The sequence below is a fragment of the Pristiophorus japonicus genome, chromosome 1 (genome assembly GCF_044704955.1).
Source record: "Pristiophorus japonicus isolate sPriJap1 chromosome 1, sPriJap1.hap1, whole genome shotgun sequence".
NCBI classification, from domain to species: domain Eukaryota; kingdom Metazoa; phylum Chordata; class Chondrichthyes; family Pristiophoridae; genus Pristiophorus; species Pristiophorus japonicus.
In genome coordinates this window covers 151,622,569-151,641,428 of record NC_091977.1, presented here as the reverse complement: position 1 = coordinate 151,641,428, position 18,860 = coordinate 151,622,569, and the positions used below count along the sequence as shown (strand labels likewise).

General features: G+C 47.0%; 1 protein-coding gene across 1 annotated transcript in view; it reads left to right on the top strand.

The window, feature by feature from the left end:
• The window catches only part of LOC139234129 (calcium/calmodulin-dependent protein kinase type IV-like), a 406,822-nt gene that overhangs the window by 187,000 nt on the left and 200,962 nt on the right, over positions 1–18,860 (top strand). The window contains exon 4 of the mRNA XM_070865140.1: positions 15,396–15,478. Coding sequence (XP_070721241.1) covers positions 15,396–15,478 — 83 coding nt within the window. The remainder of the gene's footprint in view (positions 1–15,395; positions 15,479–18,860) is intronic.

Genomic DNA, 18,860 nt, shown 5'->3' with positions numbered 1-18,860 from the left:
TGATATAATGAGAGCCATGCTGCTACCTGGAACATCATTGAGTAGACCGATGCCTTGATTACATGGGAGGCATCCTCCAGTACTCGGCTGAATGGGTGGATGTCCCTTTTCGTCGTCGTCTGCTGCATGCTGCACAACTTGGCCATCATGAGGGCACAGCCATTGCCACCAGGCATAGCTCCACCACCTAAAAAGGAAGGTTAGGAATAGGAGGAGGAGCAAGAGGCGGAGCAGGAGGAGGACGAGGAGGAGCAGAAGCAGCAACACCAGCGACGGAGGAAATAGCCGCTCTAGTCGCGATTCTGCAAGGACGATTGTCTCATCAGACTTCGATTCCAATGATTTTCAGCCCACTTCCCGGTTGTCTGCACGTCCTCATCAGCACATCAATTTCCCCTTCCATACCACAGCCCCAAAACTGAAATGAGAGACACCACCAAATATGCAACATTCCAATTAAAATTTATCTCATAACATTAAATACTATTGATACATCCTTACTATACAGTATGAATGCACACGAGGCCCATGCTTGAGAGAAGGTCAGTCTGTGACCTGTCCTTTATTCCTTAGCACTCAAGTGATGAAAGTGGGTGGAGCTTCCCCTTTTATACCTGAAGGTCCAGGTTAGGAGTGTCTCCCACAAGTTCATCACCTAGTGGTCATTGTTCTCACAGTGTACAACTTAGGTCAGATTATACATGGGTTACAATGCTGGTTGAATACACGACAACTATGATAAACAATAATTATATTTAAGAATTACCCTTGTGCAATACCTTGTATTCCCTCTTAACATTCTGCTTACTTATTCTAGAGGTCCTTTGCGGTGTGTCCCCTGTGGCTGCAGGAAAGCTGGTGGAAGGCTGCTGTGTGTCAGAGCCAGAGACTACAGATGGCCTGGCAGGATGCCCTTGACCAGCTCTGGGCCTGGAAGGCCCGGCTGTAGACTGCACCACATCAGGCTGGGCAGCGGCATACTGGACTGGCTGGATGACAGGTAGCGACAAGTGCAATTGCAGAGTGGCAGTGGTGGGATCAGGAATGCTGTCATCCTGAGAGAGGACAGCATGTTCCTGCTCCACTGATCCACTGCCACTCCCCCGGGGCAGCACCTCAACATCGGCAGCAATCTGTTGGAGCACAGATTGTTGGCCTGCTGCGACACCGTGAGATCTCCGGTGGTCTGTGGTGGACCCAGTGGCGATGGCAGCAGTCAGAACACGTGTGGCATTTAGCTGAGACTGCATGAGAGCAGTCTGAGATGCCACGAACCATTGTCTGCATTACAGCACTAAAACATTGCATTGGTTCCGCTTGTGCTGCCATGGAAGCTACCACATCACCCATGACACGCGTCATGAGGTCTGGATCCGCACAGTCTCTGTGGGAGTCCACCATTGTCTGCACCCTTGTTGTGAACGCCTCCCCATCGAGGTCCTCAGTTGAATCCTGTGCAGCAGAACTCGCGCGTGAACTCTACCTCTGGGGTGCTGGCTTCTGAGCTACCTTTTCTCCTTTACTTTGTTACTTTGCTGGAATCCGCTAGGCCCCAGAGCAGCACCTAGTGCAGACCCCTCTGCGAAGCTAACCTCGAAGGACCACATAGTGCCAGTCTCTGAGCTGGTGCCTGAAGGTGAGAGATGCAATGATGCAGTGCTTGGGTCCTCCTCCTCTTCTCATGGGGGATTCAGGTACCAGCTGCTCATCTGCATGCTGATTATCTGAAAGCATAAGTGGCACAAGACTCGCGTTAACATGAGGGCTGGGGGGCAGGAATGGAGCAAGGAAGGCAGACCGTATCAGAGCTGGAAAGTGATAAAAGCCTTCTAGTGTGAGGGGAAAGTGGGCCGCGACTGAATTTTTCCCCCATAAAATTCTTAAGAGATGACAGTTAATGCTGGGAAAATATTTTCCCTGGCTGTGGAATCTAAAACACGGGGTCACGGTCTCAGAATAAGGGGTAGGCCATTTAGGACTGAGATGAGGAGATATTTCTTCACTCAAAGGGTTGTGAATCTTTGGAATTCTCTACCCCAGAGAGCTGTGGACATTCAGTTGTTGAGAATATTCAAGACAGTGGTCGATACATATTTGGGAACTAAGGGAATTAAGGGATATGGGTATAGTGCAGGAAGGTGGAGTTGAGGTTGAAGTTGAGCCATGATCTTTTTGAATGGCGGAACAGACTCGAAGGGCCAAATGGCCTACTTTCTTATGTTCTTATGTTGTTTTCAAATCCTTCCATGGCTTTGCCCCTGCTTATCTCTGTAATTTCCTCCAGCCCTATTATCCTCGTAGACCTCTGCGCTCTGCTTATTCTGGCCTTTTGAATATCCCTGATTTTAAATGCTCCACCATTGGCGGTCGTGCCTTCAGCTTCGTAGATCCTAAGCTCTGGAATCCATCCTTGTTATCAAATCCCTCCCAAGTCCTCACCCCTCCCTATCTCTGTAACCACTACCAGTCTCACAACCCTCCCCGCACCCCAGATTTCTGCGCTCCTCTAATTCTGCTCTCATGAGCATCCCTAATTATAATCGCTCAACCATTAGTGGCTTTGCCTTCAGCTACCTAGGCCCTAAGCTCTGAAATTTCCTCCCTAAAACTCCCCACCTCTCTTTCCTCCTTTAAGACACTCCTCAATAAGACATACGAAATAGGAACAGGAGTAGGCCATGCGGCCCTTCGAGCCTGCTCCGCCATTCAGTAAGATCCTAGCTAATCTTCGACCTCAACTCCACTTTTCTGCCTTATCACCGTGGCCCAGAAATCCCAGTTTTTCTTTCCCGCGGGCGTTCGACTGGATTCTTGAAAAAAGAAGAGCACCTACCTGAAGCTGCTGCGCCCACGCGAGATCCCGGTCCTGAGGCCTCCCCTGACTGCACGTCGCAGCGTGTGCACGTTGGGATGTGCACAGGCCTGGAGCTGGAGTCACATGGCTCTGGGCATCCAATCAGGTATAGTATATTCTCATTCATAATAATGGGAATCCATAAGTTGGAGTTCCCATTATTATGAATGAGAAATAGCCCCCGAAACACACATAACCAATAATAAAAGATAGAAAAAATGCACAACATATTTTTATTAATTTAAATTAAAGTTATTTATGTATTTAAAAAATATATATTTTTCCGATTTTTTAAAAACGTTTTTTTTTATTATGGTTTAAAATAAACTTACCGTAGTGGGAAGGGTTTTTAACAATAAAATGTGTTTTTAGAATGATATTTTACAATGTTTTTGTGTGCTTACAAACTCTCACGCCTGTAAAATTAGGCTATGCGCCTGCTTTTATCAGGTGCAAGAGTTTTGAGGACATTTGTTGGGCAATATATGGGTAAATACCGCAATCTTGCCCATGCAAATGTCCTCGCTCCCAAGATATGGAGGATCTATCAAGCTCCAGCTTGAAAGATCGGAAAAGCCGGTTTTCAGAGCATGCGCATTATGCGCTAAAAAAACGTTTTTTCTGATGCCTCCCTGGGTCTGTAGAAACTCCGTATGGACCCGGGGAGGCCGGAATTTCAGGGCCCATATCTCTTGATTCCCCTCGAGTCCAAAAATCTCAGCTTTGAATATACTCAATGACTCAGCATCCGCAGCCCTCTGGGGTAGACAATTCCAAAGATTCGAAACCCTCTGAGTAAAGAAATTCCTTCTCATCTCAGTCACAAATTGGCCAACCCCTTATCCTGAATGTATGCTCCCAGTTCTAGATTCCAGCCAGTGGAAACAACCTCTCAGCATCTACCCTGTCAATCCCCCTCAGAATCTTGTATGTTTCAATGAGATCATCTCTCATTCTTCTAAGCTCCAGAGAGTATAGGCACAATCTACTCAATCTCTCCTCAGAGTACAACCTTCTCATCCCAGGGATCAATCTAGTAAACCTTTGTTGCCTCTAAGGCATGTATGTCCTTTTCTCAGATAAGAAGACCAAAACTGTGCACAGTACTCCAGGTGTGGTTTCACCAAAGTCCTGTACAATTGTAGTAAAACTTCCTTACTCTTGTACTCCAACCCCTTGCAATAAAGGCCAACATGCAATTTGCCTTCCTAATTACTTGGTGTACCTGCATGCTAACTGTGTTTCCTTTACGAGGACACCTGAATCACTCTGAACACCAACATTTAATAATTTCTCTCCAATTAAAAAAAATTGGGGGAGAAATTCATTCGCGCCTCTGTTGTGGCATTAATCCAGGCTGGGCGGTACTTTTAGTGCCTTGAAAAAGTTTGCGCCTCCTGACCAGAAATTCGTCTGACTCGGTCGAAGAGCTGACAGGTGCAGTAAATCAGCCATTGCACACTAGAGCTGGGGGACGATAATAAAAGTTTGGTTGTTACATTTTGAAGAACCATTATGCATGCGCAGAACTCCGAATCAGATCCCGGGAAAAGCTGAGTCTTTAAAGTTCTCAAAATCATTTGTTTTCAACCTGTCTGTCGCAGCAAACTCGGAGGCACACACACCGTGCTCTGTGTAGACGATACACTGACTGTGACCTCTGAGGGAAGCACTTCCTCATCCCTCCGCTCCACTTCCTCAGGACCAGCTCTGGGATACTAAGCGCGCACAACTCAGAGGGCTATGCAGCCTCTCCACACGTAGCACTGACACGATCACTGGACCCTCCCCTTCAGTTAAAGGCACACTGCGAACTCTGCAAGAGTTTTGAAGGGCTTCCACTCGGCCACCAGGGATGCAGGGTGCCATGGCCGCCGCCATGTGTTTCTTTGCTACCAAGGAAAAACACATTTGTACCCAAAAGTTTGCAATAATGGGTCCAACATCTACACAAAATATTACATTGGGCTGTATAATTCTTAAAACTTATATGGCCTAGAAATTTTGGGGTTTAGCGCTGGTTGTTAAGGCCCATTTTAAAGGAAAAATAGCGGCCACTTTACTTCTGCTCACTTCTAGCGGGTCCCACAGCGGCCGCCACTTTTGACAGGTTGGCAGTGCTGCCGATCCCTGCACTCGCTGCAGATATTTAGATTAGGCAGATTGTGACGTCAGTGAGTGTGCAACGCTCACTTGACGACCAATCTGCCATTTTCACCATTGTCGCTCCACTTATTGGCCTGTGTTAATCACGACCAGCTGAGCAAGCTTTCAGCAGCAGCAAAGAAACTCCAGCAGTGCTATTTAAAAGGAGCATCATCAGCAACTTGCAGCTTACATAGTTTCTCAGTTTGACTGGTTGTGTGTAACTTTCTGCAACTATTGCAGCTTTCTAAACTTGTTGCAAGATACTGAGGTGACAGAGAGTGTTGGTGCAAGTAGAGAATGCCTTCATTCGTATTTTAAAGGCTTCTGCTCACACCACTTGCTCACTGTCATGGGGCTCTATTGCAGTCTCCCTCGCACTCGAGTATCTTCGGGAAAGGGAGTAAAGGCAGCAAAAAAGAGATGCATGCAGAGAGAGGAGGAGGAGGAGGGCAAGGAGGACTCACTACAGGAGACCTTACCAACCTAGGGTCTTCTAAGAGCACTTCTCTTACCTCAACTTAAGCGAGGAGCAATGTATTAGGAGGCTCCGCTTCACCAGGGGGTGGTTACAGAACTCTGCCACCTCCTGCAACCAGATCTGCAGCCTGAGAGCAGGGCGACCACAGCTCTCCCAGTAGCTCTCAAGTTCACCATGGCCCTACATTTCATTGGCAGCGGATCCTTCCAGTCTGCAGCAGGAGACATAGCTAACATTTCCCAGTTTGCCATCATATGAGGTCATAAATGCTCTCTGCACCAGAAGAAGCCATTACATTGTCTTCTGTCTGAACAGAGAGAAGCAGGAGGAACACGCCTGTGATTTTGCCAGGTTAGCGGGTTTTCCCATGGTGCAGGTACCATCGACTGCACCCATATGGCTTTGTGGCCACAGCATACCAATTCTGAGATATTCCGTAACCGCAAAGGCTACCACTCACTTAATATGCAGTTGCTGTGCGACCACGCCCAGCGTATCATGATGGTGAATACCCGCTATCCTGGCAGCAGCCATGATGCCTTCAGACTGCACCAGTCCAGTGTGCCAGCAATCTTCCAGCCAATCTTAAAACCTCAGGGTGGCTGCTTGGAGTCAAATACTATCCACTACACCTGGCTGATGACTCTCCTCTGCAACCCCATCACTCGTAGCCAGCACTTCTATAATTACAGCCATGCTGCCAGCAGGAACCTCATCGAGCAGACTTTCGAGCTGCTGAAGCAACGGTTCCGCTTCCTTGACCGCTCGGGAGGAGCCCTCCAGTACTCGCCGGAGTGGGTGTCCCATTTTGTGGTGGTCTGCTGCATGCTTTACAAGTTGGTGCAGCCCTTGCCTCCATGGATTGTGGGACCACCTCAGGCGGAGGGCGAGAGAGAAGATGAAGAGAACAAGGACGAGGAGGAATGCAGGAGGCAGGCAGCAGATCCCTGTTCTGGATGTGGCTGTCCGTGAAGGTCTTATCAGACTCTGATTCCAGTGAATGAATCCTCAGGTCCCCATTGCTCATCACATCTCCATCATACCATCCCTCTGTCATGGAATATTACAGCGTCCTCCAGGGCACAAAGCTGAAATGAGAACCACCACAAAACAAACATTACAAACAAAATTAATACATTTATCACAATCCAATCAACACTACAATATGAACTAATCACCCTTGTGTAATCCTTTAGTGCATGTCGTTCGTGTGCCTTTTCCTACTCTAGTGCTCCAATGCAGTTCATCATCATCATCATCATCATAGGCGGTCCCTCGTATCGAGGATGACTTGCTTCCACGCCAAAAAGGGATAAGTTCACAGGTGTTTCAGTGAAGGACCTAATATTCCCGAACTACATGTTAAGGGGTGGAAGATGCCTGTGCGTGGATTTTTTTAACGTGTGGTGGCTGTTGCACACCAGCCACCACCACACGGGCTAGGTCTTGGTCCAGTGGCAAGGATTAACCAAGACAACTGGAGACCAGGTCTGCTGCACGGACCTAGTGCACACACATATTGCAGTGTGGGCTGGCCCGTGCTGCCTCTGGGTCCTCGCCTGCCATGCTATGCTCCCCGAGTGGCTGCAGCATGTCTGGTGGAAGGCTGCTGACTTTCGGTGGGGAGACTGCAGATGGCCTTGCAGGACGACCTCAAGCAGCTGTGGATGTAGAATCATAGAATCGTAGAAATTTACAGCACGAAAGGAGACCATTTCGGCCCATTGTGTCTGTGCCGGCCGACAAAGAGCTATCCAGCCTAATCCCACTTTCTAGCTCTTGGGACTGGATTTTTGGCTTTTGAGATTTCGGGGCACTAATGGCGGTGGGGTGATACTGATACCGCCCTTGTCTACAAAATTTGGCCAAAAAAGGGTCCATGATCGGGAGTGCAAAATCAGGCGTCACACGAGGTTTTTGCACCCATGTCGAAAATCACGGCGTTAAAAAAGTTTCATTCATTTAAGGAACTTCATTGCGGCTCAGTACCCTGCAACATAACGTTGTATATTGTATGGTTTTATTTTAGTGGGGGGAGTTTTTGTTAATTTGTTGCAGTAAAATTTATGATTCATCCTTTGCCATTGGTGTCTTGTGTATCATTCCAACGTTCACCGGAGATGTGACTTTATGGGGGCACATAACATGTCGAGTATTAGCTTTATCCCTCAGTTTCCTCCTTTTAGGTGAACCAGTCCGTCTGCATCTCCAGGTTGACTCCCCCGTGGATGGTGTGGCTATCCAATGGGGGCCTCGCCAGGCTGCTCTTCATCGTCGTCCTCCTCCTCCTGCGGTGGGCATGCAATCCCTACTGGCATTGCCTGGCCCCTCATGATGGCCAAGCTGTGCAACATGCAGCACACCACAATGAATTCAGATACCTGTTGAGGGGAGTATTGAAGGCTGCCTCCAGAGCAGGTATCGGTCTGCCTGTAGGCGATGGCATATCTCTGTCAACACTTCCTTTTGAAAGCATAGCCTTCTCACAAACTGCTCTTCAGAGAGCTGGAGGTATGAGCGTTGGCGCCTGTAAACCCGTGGGAGGTAAGCTCTCCTTCCCAGACATCTTCGACCTCTCCTCATCCAACTAGACAGCGGGCGGTAAGTTTTTGCGCCGCCGCAAACCATGAGCCGAATTTGCCGGCCAGGCGGTAAAAGCTGGATGCCCGGCGTTACGCCTAGAGACACCATTTACTGCCCCTCCGGGGCGCAAACTGAGGGGCAACCAAGCCGAAAATCCAACACTTGGTCCCTAGCTATGTAGGTTACAGCACTTCAAGTGGACACACAAGCGCTTTTTAAATGTAGTGAGGGTTTCTGTCTCCACCACCCTTTCAGACAGTGAGTTCCAGACCCCCTTCACCCTCTGGGTGAAGACATTCCCCTCAAATCTCCTCTAAACCACCTACCAATTACTTTAAATCTATGGCCCCTGGTTGTTGACCTCTCTGCTAAGGGAAATACCTATGCACTCATCTAGGCCCCTCATAATTTTATACACCTCAATAAGGTCTCCCCTCAGCCTCCTCTGTACCAAAGAAATCAAACCCAGCCTATCCAATCTTTCCTCATAGCTAATGGTAGAAGGGCCCACTGTAGACTGCACCACCTTGGCATGGGCGGCAGCAGTCTGGGCTGGGCTGGCTGACAGGCAGCGGCAAGGGTAATGGCGGAATAGCAGTGGTGGGAGTAGGATTGCTGTAATCCTGAGAGAGGACAGGAGGTTCTTGCTCTACAGACCCATTGCTACTCCCCCGGGCGGTGCCTCAGCATTCTTAGCAATCTGTTGCAGGATAGCTCGCTGGACTGCTGCAATTCCCTACAAATCTCTTTCAACACTGGTAAACCCAGACATGATGGCAACATTCTGAAGCTGAGCTTGCAGGAGAGCAGTCTGCACTTCCATTGCAGCAGTAAGACTTTCGGTCACTTCTGCCGGTGCTGCAATGGAAGATGTGACATCGCTCATCACATGCAGCATCATGGCTATGTTGTCAAGGTCTCTCCTGGTGCTGTCCATCACTTCCATCCTGGAAATCTTGGGCTCCAAGCTCTGTGGAAAGCCCCAATGTCCAATGTTGGAGCCGGTCTCCTCCATGCTCCTTGACATTGCCACGAGGCTCTCTGGCAGGCTTGCCATTGCACCTAGCATTTCGGTGTGCATGGCCATCATCCGTTTTTTGAAGGCCACCCCATCGAGGCCATCATCTCAATCTCGTGCAGCAGAACTCATGCACAAACCCCCAAGCTACCCTTTCCCCTGGCCTTGCTGCAGCCCACTCATGGTCGATGCCAATGTGTAGATCCTGCCTTTATACTACCCTCTACAGTGCCAGTTTCTGAGCTGGTGTCTGCGAGTGTCAGATACAGTGACGATGTGTCTTCTTGTTCTCCTTCACCCTCCTCCATAAGGTGAGGGACAGGCAGTTCTTGGGCATCTGAAAGCAGAAAGGCTCAAGAGTCAGGTTGTGGTGAGGGGAGGGGGGGAAAGCCAGATATCCATGTATACATCATCAGCAGCTTGTAAGTGAGAAAAGATTGTGGGATGAGGGGGAGATGGGATGTGAGAAGAATGATTAGGAATGACCATATCATCATTAATAGCAAGAGCTTCAGCTTCTCTCGTTGCCACGGCCACGGTCATGGACTCCTCCAGGTGGCTGAGGTCTGTACAGCGCCTTAGCCGCCTCCCATTTGCTGTTCCCGGTGGCTATGAGCTACCTTGGCCTGCAATAGAAAAGGAAGTGTGTCAGTGAGTGTAGTGCAATGTATTTGGGTGATGTGTCTGCCATATTTGAATATTGTGTGCAAGATGTGAGATGTGGGTGTGAGTGTTGCAGCAGTGTAATATTGTGAGGGTAAAGTTAAGCCATGATTATGAGGTATGAGTGGTGATAGGTAGAGATTGTTGGTAGGTGAGTGATGGGGCTGTGGTGCATTGAGCAATGTGTGAGGCTTGTGGTGCAAATGGTGGGATATGGCATTTTCTGAAGCCTTCACTCACTTTGACCTGCCATGTGAGGTCATTAAACTTAGAGTCATAGAGTCATTTACGGCACAGGAGGCCATTTGGCCCATCGAGTCCAAGCCGGCTCTCTGTAGAGCAATCCAGTCAGTCTCATTCCTCGCTCTATCCCCGTAGTCCTGCAAGTTTACTTCCCTCAAGCGCCTATCCAATTTCCTTTTGAAATCACTGATTATCTCCGCTTCCACTACCCTCGTAGACAGCGAGTTCCAGGTCATTACCATTCGTTGCGTAAAAAGGTTTTTCCTCACATCCCCCCTGTATCTCTTGCCCAAAACCTTACATCTGTGTCCCCCAGTGCTTGTACCATCAACTAATGGGAACAGCTTTTCTTTGTCTACCATATCTAAACCTGTCATAGTCTTGTACACCTCTATCAAATCTCCCCTCAACCTCCTTGCTCGAAGGAGAACAACACCAGCTTCTCCAACCTAATCTTGTAGCTAAAATCCCTCATCCCTGGAACCATTCTGGTAAATTTCCTATGCACCCTCTCAAGGACCTTCACATCCTTCCTAAAGTGTGGTGACCAGAACTGGACACAAACTCCAGTTGTAGCCTAACCAGAGCTTTATAAAGGTTCAGCATAATTTCTCTGCTTTTGCACTCAATACCTCTATTTATGAAGCCCGGGATCCCATATGCTTTGCTAACTACTCTCTCAACATGTCCTGTCACCTTTAAAAATCTATGCACATAAATCCCCAGGTCCCTCTGTCCATGCACACTCTTTAGAACTGTGCCATTAAGTCTATATTACCTTTCCCTATCCCTTCTGCCAAAATGCGTCACCTCACACTTCTCTGCCACTTGTCTGCCCATTCTGCCAGCCTATCTACGTCCTGTTGCAGTCAATTGGTACCATTCTCACAGTTTGCCACACCTCCAAGTTTGGTATCATCAGCAAATTTTGAAATTTTACTCTGTATTCCAATATCCAAGTCATTTATATATATCAAAAAAGCAGTGGTCCTAGCACTGACCCCGGGGGAACACCACTGTCCACCATCCTCCGGTCTGAAAAATAATCATTTACTACGACGCGCTGTTTTCTGTCCTTAAGCCAATTTCTTATCCAAGCTGACACTGACCATCCTATTCCATGAGCCCCAATTTTATTGACCAGCTTTTTATGTGGCACTTTGTCAAATGCCTTCTTAAAATCCATATCTACAACATCCACTGCATTCCCTTCATCAACCCTCTCTGTTACTTCATCAAAAAATGCAATTATATTATCAAACACGATCTGCCTTTTACAAATCTGTGCTGGCTCTCCTTAATTAACTGAAACCTCTCCAAGTGCCTATTAACTTTTTCTTTGATTATTGTTTCTAAAACCTTACCCACCACTGATGTTAAACTGACCGGCCTATAGTTACTAGGAATGTCCTTTCATCCTTTCTTGAACAAGGGTCTCCCATTTGCCACTTTCCAATCCTATGGCACCTCCCCCACATCTAGGGAAGATTGGAGGATCATGGCAAGTCCTTCCGCTATCTCCACCCCCATTTCCCTTAGCAACCTGGGATGCAAGCCATCCGGACCAGGCGACTTATCCACTCTAAGCATTTTCAGTACACCTGCCTATCAATTTTCACCTCATCCATTACCTCTACCATCTCTGCTTCTACCGATATTTTGTCAGCATCCTCTTTCTTAGTAAACACCAATACAAAGTACTCATTAAGTATTCTAGCCTTGCCCTCTAAGCATATATCGCCTTCTTTGTCCCTACTAGACCCTACCCTGCCTCTTATTAGCCGCTTACTATTTACATGCCAGTAGAAGATTTTTGGGTTCCCTTTTATGTTAACCGCCATTCTATTCTCATATTCTCTCTTTGCCAGTATTATTTTCCTCTTCACTTCCCCTCTCAACTTACTGTATTTGGCCTGGTTCTCGCTTGAAGAATTCACCTGACATGCATCATACACCCTCTTTTTTCATTTCATCATATTCTCTATTTTCCTCGTCATCTAAGGAGCCCTGGCTTTGGTTCCCCAACCTTTCCCTCTTATTGGAATGTACCTAGCCTGTACCTGAAACATCACCTCCTTAAAGATCACTCATTGTTCCGTTACAGTTTTTCCTGTCAATCTTTGGTTCCATTTTACCCGGCTAGATCTCTTATCCCATTGAAGTTAGCCCTCTTCCAATTTAGAAATTCCACTTTAGATTGTTCCTTGCTCTTCTCCATTACTAATCTAAACCTTATGATAAGATGATCACTCTTACCCATGTGTTCTCCCACAGACACTTGGTCCACTTGGCCCACCTCATTTCCCAGCACCAGATCCAACAATGCCTCCTTCCAAGTTGGGCTGAGAACATACTGGTCAAGTAAATTCTCCTGAACATATTTCAGAAATTCCTCCCCCTCATTTCCCTTTACTCTAACATTATCCCAATCAATATTTGGGTAATTAAAGTCCCCTAATATCACCACTCTATAGTTCTTGCACATTTGTGATTTCCCTGCAGATTTGCTCCTCTATCTCACTACTTGGAGGCCTATAGAATACTCCCAATAGCTTGATCATGCCCTTTTTGCTTCTCAACTCTAACCAAATGGATTCTTTCCAACTCTCTTTCCAACACTATAATGTTTTCCCTAATAAGTACTGCCAACCCACTCCCTTTTTTCCTTCCCTATCTTTTCTGAACACTTTGTGAGGAGGAATTTCTTCTTTCAAAGGATTGTGAATCTTTGGAATTCACTACCGCAGAGAGCTGTGGAGGCTGGGTCATTGAATATATTTAAGGTGGAGAAAGACAGATTTTTGAACGATAAGGGAATCAAGGGTTATGGAGAGCAGGCGCGAAGTGGAGTTGAGGCCAGGATCAAATCAGCCATGATCTTATTGAATGGCGGAGCAGGCTCGAGGGGCCAAATGGCCTACTTCTGCTCCTATTTCTTATGTTCTTATGTTCTTTGTATTCGTGAATATTAAGCACCCAGTCCTCACCATTTTTAAGCCATGTTTCCGTTATTGCCACTACATCATATTCCCACAAAGCTAATTGTGCTTGTAGCTCACCAACCTTATTCACCACACTTTGTGCTTTTACATACATGCATTCTAATGCTGTCTTTGTATTCCTCGTAGTCCTTCTTAGTCTGCTCCTATCTAATATGGTACTACTTCTTTCTCTAGTACTATCCAACAATCTCACTCCTTTATGCACCTTATTCTTCTTTTCTACTTCTATATGCTGGTGCCCACCCCCCTACCAATTTAGTTTAAACCCTCCCCAACCACACTAGTGAACCTCCCCGCAAGAACATTGGAGGCCTATAGAATACCCCCAATAGCGTGATCATGCCCTTTTTGCTTCACAACTCTAACCAAATGGATTCTGTCCTTGGAGTCACAATGATGGCCATGACGGAGGTATCTCTCTCCTGCCTGAGGCTTCCACTAGTACCCTTGGATGGCTTCCTGCCACCCTACGGGAACAGTACATCCTACTGCCTTTAAACTGCTACAACCAAGGCCTCGAGTGCAGCATTCAAAAACCTTCTTGCGCTCTCTCTCTGGGTTGCTGAGCTTTGTCTTCAGCCTGATTGACAACGAGATGCTGCTGCAACAAAGCACCTCCCCTTTAAGTAGTGGAGAAAGACTAGGGCAAACATTATTGGCCATTAGACTGCACCCAATATTGGCCCAGCTGTTGAGTGCTAAGCCAATCAGCAGCGCATTTAGCGCTGAGATCAGCACTGCAATCATTATAATGAGCAGGCAGCACGAATTTTGGATGCTGCCTGGACCACTTTCAACAAGCGCAATAGTGCTGGCCCTTGATACTGCCCATTTTCGGACCTTATCCAATTTCTAGACCATATTTTCCAAGGCGCTCACAACTTAGAATTTGATAAGCGCTTAAACGTATTCTGCTTTTAGGCACAATTTTAACTGGGTGCATAAGTGTGGCCCATGGAGACCAAGGTGGCCATCAAATCATCCGGTCCCTTTGCAATGCGAGTTTCAGGAGATTTTAACACCTGGGCCTTGTTTAAATGGTGGCGGCTGCAAATGTACCGGGAACCAGGAAACGCAGAAACATCATTTTAACCGCCTGACCCGTTCCCGCCAGGCGGGCAGGATAAAAATTGGGCCTTAATATCTTGGCCTGGATTTTCGGCTTGTTGCCGCTTCTGTTTTTGCCCCGGGGGGGCGGCAATGGCGGCGGTGAGCTCTTCTGGGCGGGCGGCCAGCTTCCAGTGCCTCGCCGGGATTTTCGGGGCCGGTTTCACGAGGCCTGGAAAAGGCGAGCCGGTGTGCAATGCCCTTGGTTGCGACACCGGCTCGACTTTTGGCTCTCTCCCGATTTGTAGCACTGCGTAGAGCGCCATGCTGGGACTGACTGTGAAAACGGGTGGTCGAGCTGTAACGGCTGCAGTGAGGTAAGTAATGTCCACCTCAGGTAAGTGCCATTGTTTTTTATTTAATTTTTTGTACAATTTATGTTGTGATGGCGTGAGATATTTATTGGGAATATTTTTGGTGGGTCTTTCTCAGTTTTTTTTTCTCCCCAGGCCTCTCTTAGAGCGCTCCGAGGCTGGCTCTTTAGCTCGGCATTTTTGCATGCTCAGCCGGCCTAGCGCCCTAAGAGAGGTGTGCAACGTCTCCCTTAGCGTTCTGGCCGAAACTCAGGGCCCAGCTGCCCAATTTTGTTGACTGAGGTGCAAACTTTTTTCAGGCGGTATCAGGACTGCCCCGAAATCTTAAAATCCGAAAATCCAGCCCTATATGTGTGGTCACAGTGACGAATGCTTTTTAAAATGCATCAAGATATAAGGAAACACACATTGTTAACGCCCCGAAATCTTAAAAGCCGGAAATCCAGCCCTCGTTTTACCATGCTGAAATTTGCTGGAAACTAATTCGGTTTTAATTATATTGATCACAATCTAGTTAACATATTTTCTTTTGTGGTGATAATACTACTCCCCCCTTTTTGTTTATTTATTGCCCATTTGATTGTACACCATACTAAGCATTACCTGTAGCCAAAAGGAAGGGCATGGAAACCCGTTCCCACCCCACTGCCTTTATGATTTTAAAAGAAGCCACTTTGATGTATGAAAAAGTGAACAGGAGACATTCCCATTTGCTTCATCTATGAGAAGGATCTGAACTCTGCTTGTCATATTTTCATAGTAACAATCAGCAAGCAGAGGACTTTGAGCACAATCCAAGCCTTACCATGCCACAGTATCAAGTGCACTGCACCATGACCCGATTTTGGTTCTATTCTGATAGTAGCAGAGAATGATAAATACTGGACCCATCAGTTTATAATCACAATTTTTGAAATGCTTATTAATAAAGGTGAAGAAAAATATTAATTAATAATTGTGGCTTTTCATATGTAATTTTTTACAGATTAGACTGAAAGAGATCTTTGAGACTCCAACAGAGATTAACTTGGTTCTGGAACTGGTCACAGGAGGAGAGCTATTTGACAGGTCTGATCTGTTGGTCTTGGAGCTAGATTGATAAGGAAATTAAAAGCTGCAGTACCAGACTCAAACAGCTTTTAGTTGCCCCAGGCATTTACATACTTTTCATGATGTTGGTTTCCTTTGTACATATCCATTGATAATGATACAGTTTATAGTTTTGTCTGGATCTTTATGTGTGAGTGTATATATACATATGATGCATATATAAAAATCTGTGTGTTGCTTACAGTGAATCAGAAGATTACATAGGATTACATAGGATATACAGCATACAAACAGGCCAATCAGCCCAACCAGTCCATGCTGGCATTTATGCTCCACTCGAGCCTCTCCCGTCTATCCTCATCCAACTCTATTAGCATAACCCTCTATTCCCTTCTCCTTCATATGCTTTCCTAGCCTCCCCTTAAATCCATCTATACTATTCTCTTCAACCACTCCCTATGGTAGCGAGTCCCAGATTCCCACCACTCCCTGGATAAAGAAGTTTCTTCTGAATTCCCTATTTAATTTCTTGGTGACTATCTTATATTGATGGCCTCTAGTTTTGTCCTGTTCTTTATCAATAGAAGTATTAGCAATAAAGTACAATGGGAAAAGTGTTACACAAAGTTAGTATGACACACAAGAAGTACGTGCACGACAGAAAACTTTTAATATACTCTAGTCATTCTCCTGTGGAAATCAAGATTGCATGTAGTATTCAACTGAAAATAGTCAGAGGCTGTGGGAAATTTAAATCAGGGTATGTAGATGTAAATCAAGCCCTATTTTAAAGACTCTGGGGTGTAAATTCAGTCGTGTCTCTTTTGCGGCGTTAATCCAGGCGAAGCGGTACGTTTTGCGCCGGAAAATGGTTTACGTCTACAGCCGCAAAATTCATCAGCTGGGCCCAGAGTGTGGAGCGGAGCGTTAAGGGAGGCGTTCTACACCTCTTTTAGGACGCTAGGCCAGCTGAGCAACTGAAAATCCCGAGCTAAACAGCCGGCCTCGGAGCGCCCTAAGAGAGGCTTCCCTGGGGAAAACAAAATCGGCAAAAAAATCATCCAAAACATTCGCAATACCTTACTGACACCACATCAACATAAATCGCAAAAATAAAAAGTAACACTTGCGCCACACAAGTGCCAGGCAATCTCCAACAAGCGAGAGTCTAACCACCGCCCCTTAACATTTAGTGGCATTACCATTGCCAAATCCCCTACCATCAACATACTGGGGGTCACCATTTACCAGAAACTTAACTGGACCAGCCACATAAATACTGTGGCAACAAGAGCTGGTCAGAGGCTGGGTATTCTGCAGCAAGTGTCTCACCTCCTGATTCCCCAAAGTCTTTCCACCATCTCATCATCATCCATCATCATAGGCAGTCCCTCGGAATCGAGGAAGACTTGCTTCCACTCTTAGCATGAGTTCTTAGTGACTGTACAGTCCAATACGAGAACCACAGTCTCTGTCACAAGTGGGACAGATAGTCGTTGATGGAAAGGGTGGGTAGGGAGCCTGGTTTGCCGCACGCTCCTTCTGCTGCCTGCGCTTGATTTCTTCATGCTCTCAGTGACGATACTCGAGGAGCTCAGTGCCCTCCCGCATGCACTTCCTCCACTTAGGGCGGTTTATGGCCAGGGACTCCCAGGTGTTAGTGGGGATGTCACACTTTATCAGGGAGGCTTTGAGGGTGTCCTTGTAATGTTTCCTCTGCCCGTCTTTGGCTCATTTGCCGTGGACGAGTTCCAAGTAGAGCGCTTGCTTTGGGAGTCTCGTGTCTGGCATGCGAACTATGTGGCCTGCCCAGCGGAGCTGATCAAGTGTGGTCAGTGCTTCGAGGCTGGGGATGTTGGCCTGGACGAGGACGCTAACGTTTGTGCATCTGTCCTCCCAGGGGATTTGCAGGATCTTGCGGAGGCATCGCTGGTGGTATTTCTCCAGCGACTTGAGGTGTCTACTGTACATGGTCCACGTCTCTGAGCCATACAGGAGGGCAGGTATTACTACGGTCCTGTAGACCATGAGCTTGGTGACAGTTTTGTGGGACTGATCTTCAAACACTTTTCCTCAGGCAGCCAAAGGCTGCACTGGCGCACTGGAGGCGGTGTTGGATCTCGTCAGCGATGCCTGCTCTTGTTGATTGGAGGCTCCCGAGATATGAGAAGTGGTCTACGTTGTCCAGGGCCATGCCGTGGATCTTGATGTCTGGGGGGCAGTGCTGTGCGGCGAGGACAGGCTGGTGGAGGACCTTTGTCTTACTAATGTTTAGCGTAAGGCCCATGCTTTCATATGCCTCAGTAAATATGTCGACGATGTCCTGGAGTTCAGCCTCTGTGTGTGCACAGACACAGGCATAGTCCGCATACTGTAGCTCGATGACAGGGGTTGGAGTGGTTTTGAACCTGGCCTGGAGACGGCGAAGGTTGAACAGCTTCCCATTGGTTCTGTAGTTTAGTTCCACTCCAACTTATCAACTGTGAGGTAGAGCATGGCAACGAGGAAGATTGAGACATTTTTTTAAAGTTTTTTAAGTGTGCAGGGAGTGCTGCTGGATGCTTGCACGGCCTCAGATGGTAAAGGAAGGCCCCTGAGAAGTCAGAACATGCTGCAAATACTCAACAGGTCAGGCAACATCTGTGGAGATCAAAGTAGAGTTCACGTCTCAGGTCGAGGTGATGCCTGACCTGCTGAGTATTTCCAGCATTTTATGCCTCTATTTCAAATTCACAGCATCCGCTCGCAGAGGGACAAGGAAGAAACAGAAGAGGAGGAAGCAGAAGGAAGGATGCAACTCAGACAGTACCTTTCTGGTCAGCATATCCACCGCTTCCCTGGCTTGCTGAGCCATTTGAGTTAGTGCTGAAGCAGTTTTCTGGAAGGGAATTCAGCTTTAAGAGCTGAAGACTCCCATGAGGGATTTTGTTTACAAATGTAATTTTTTTTTAAAAAGGCAATAGAGCTGTAAGGGCTGAAAACTGTAATTTTACTTCATTTTTATTTTTATCAATTCAGAAGGCATTGTCCTTTTAAGCAAATGACAATGCATGTCCTTTTAATAGCCTAGCGAATTCATAGTCTTGCTTCCAGAGGCTGTTGGAAGATGCATCACCTCTTCTGGGTGCCACATTCAGCACCACCAGGTGCATTTAACACTGGGCTAAAAATCTTTCGTCCCCAGCGCAATTTTTTTTCTCCTATCAGCGTGACCACTTTCAGCGACTGTTAACCCGAGGCCGCGGTGACACCGGCAACTTTCATGCCGCAGTCCAATTTTTAGGCCGCACTCTTTCTCCCTCTCACCCCCACCCTTCTCTGACACGAGACTTCCTTTCTCTTTCTCTAATACATCCTGGGAAATTGGGTAAACTGCATGTGCTCCAACTGTGCTACAAAT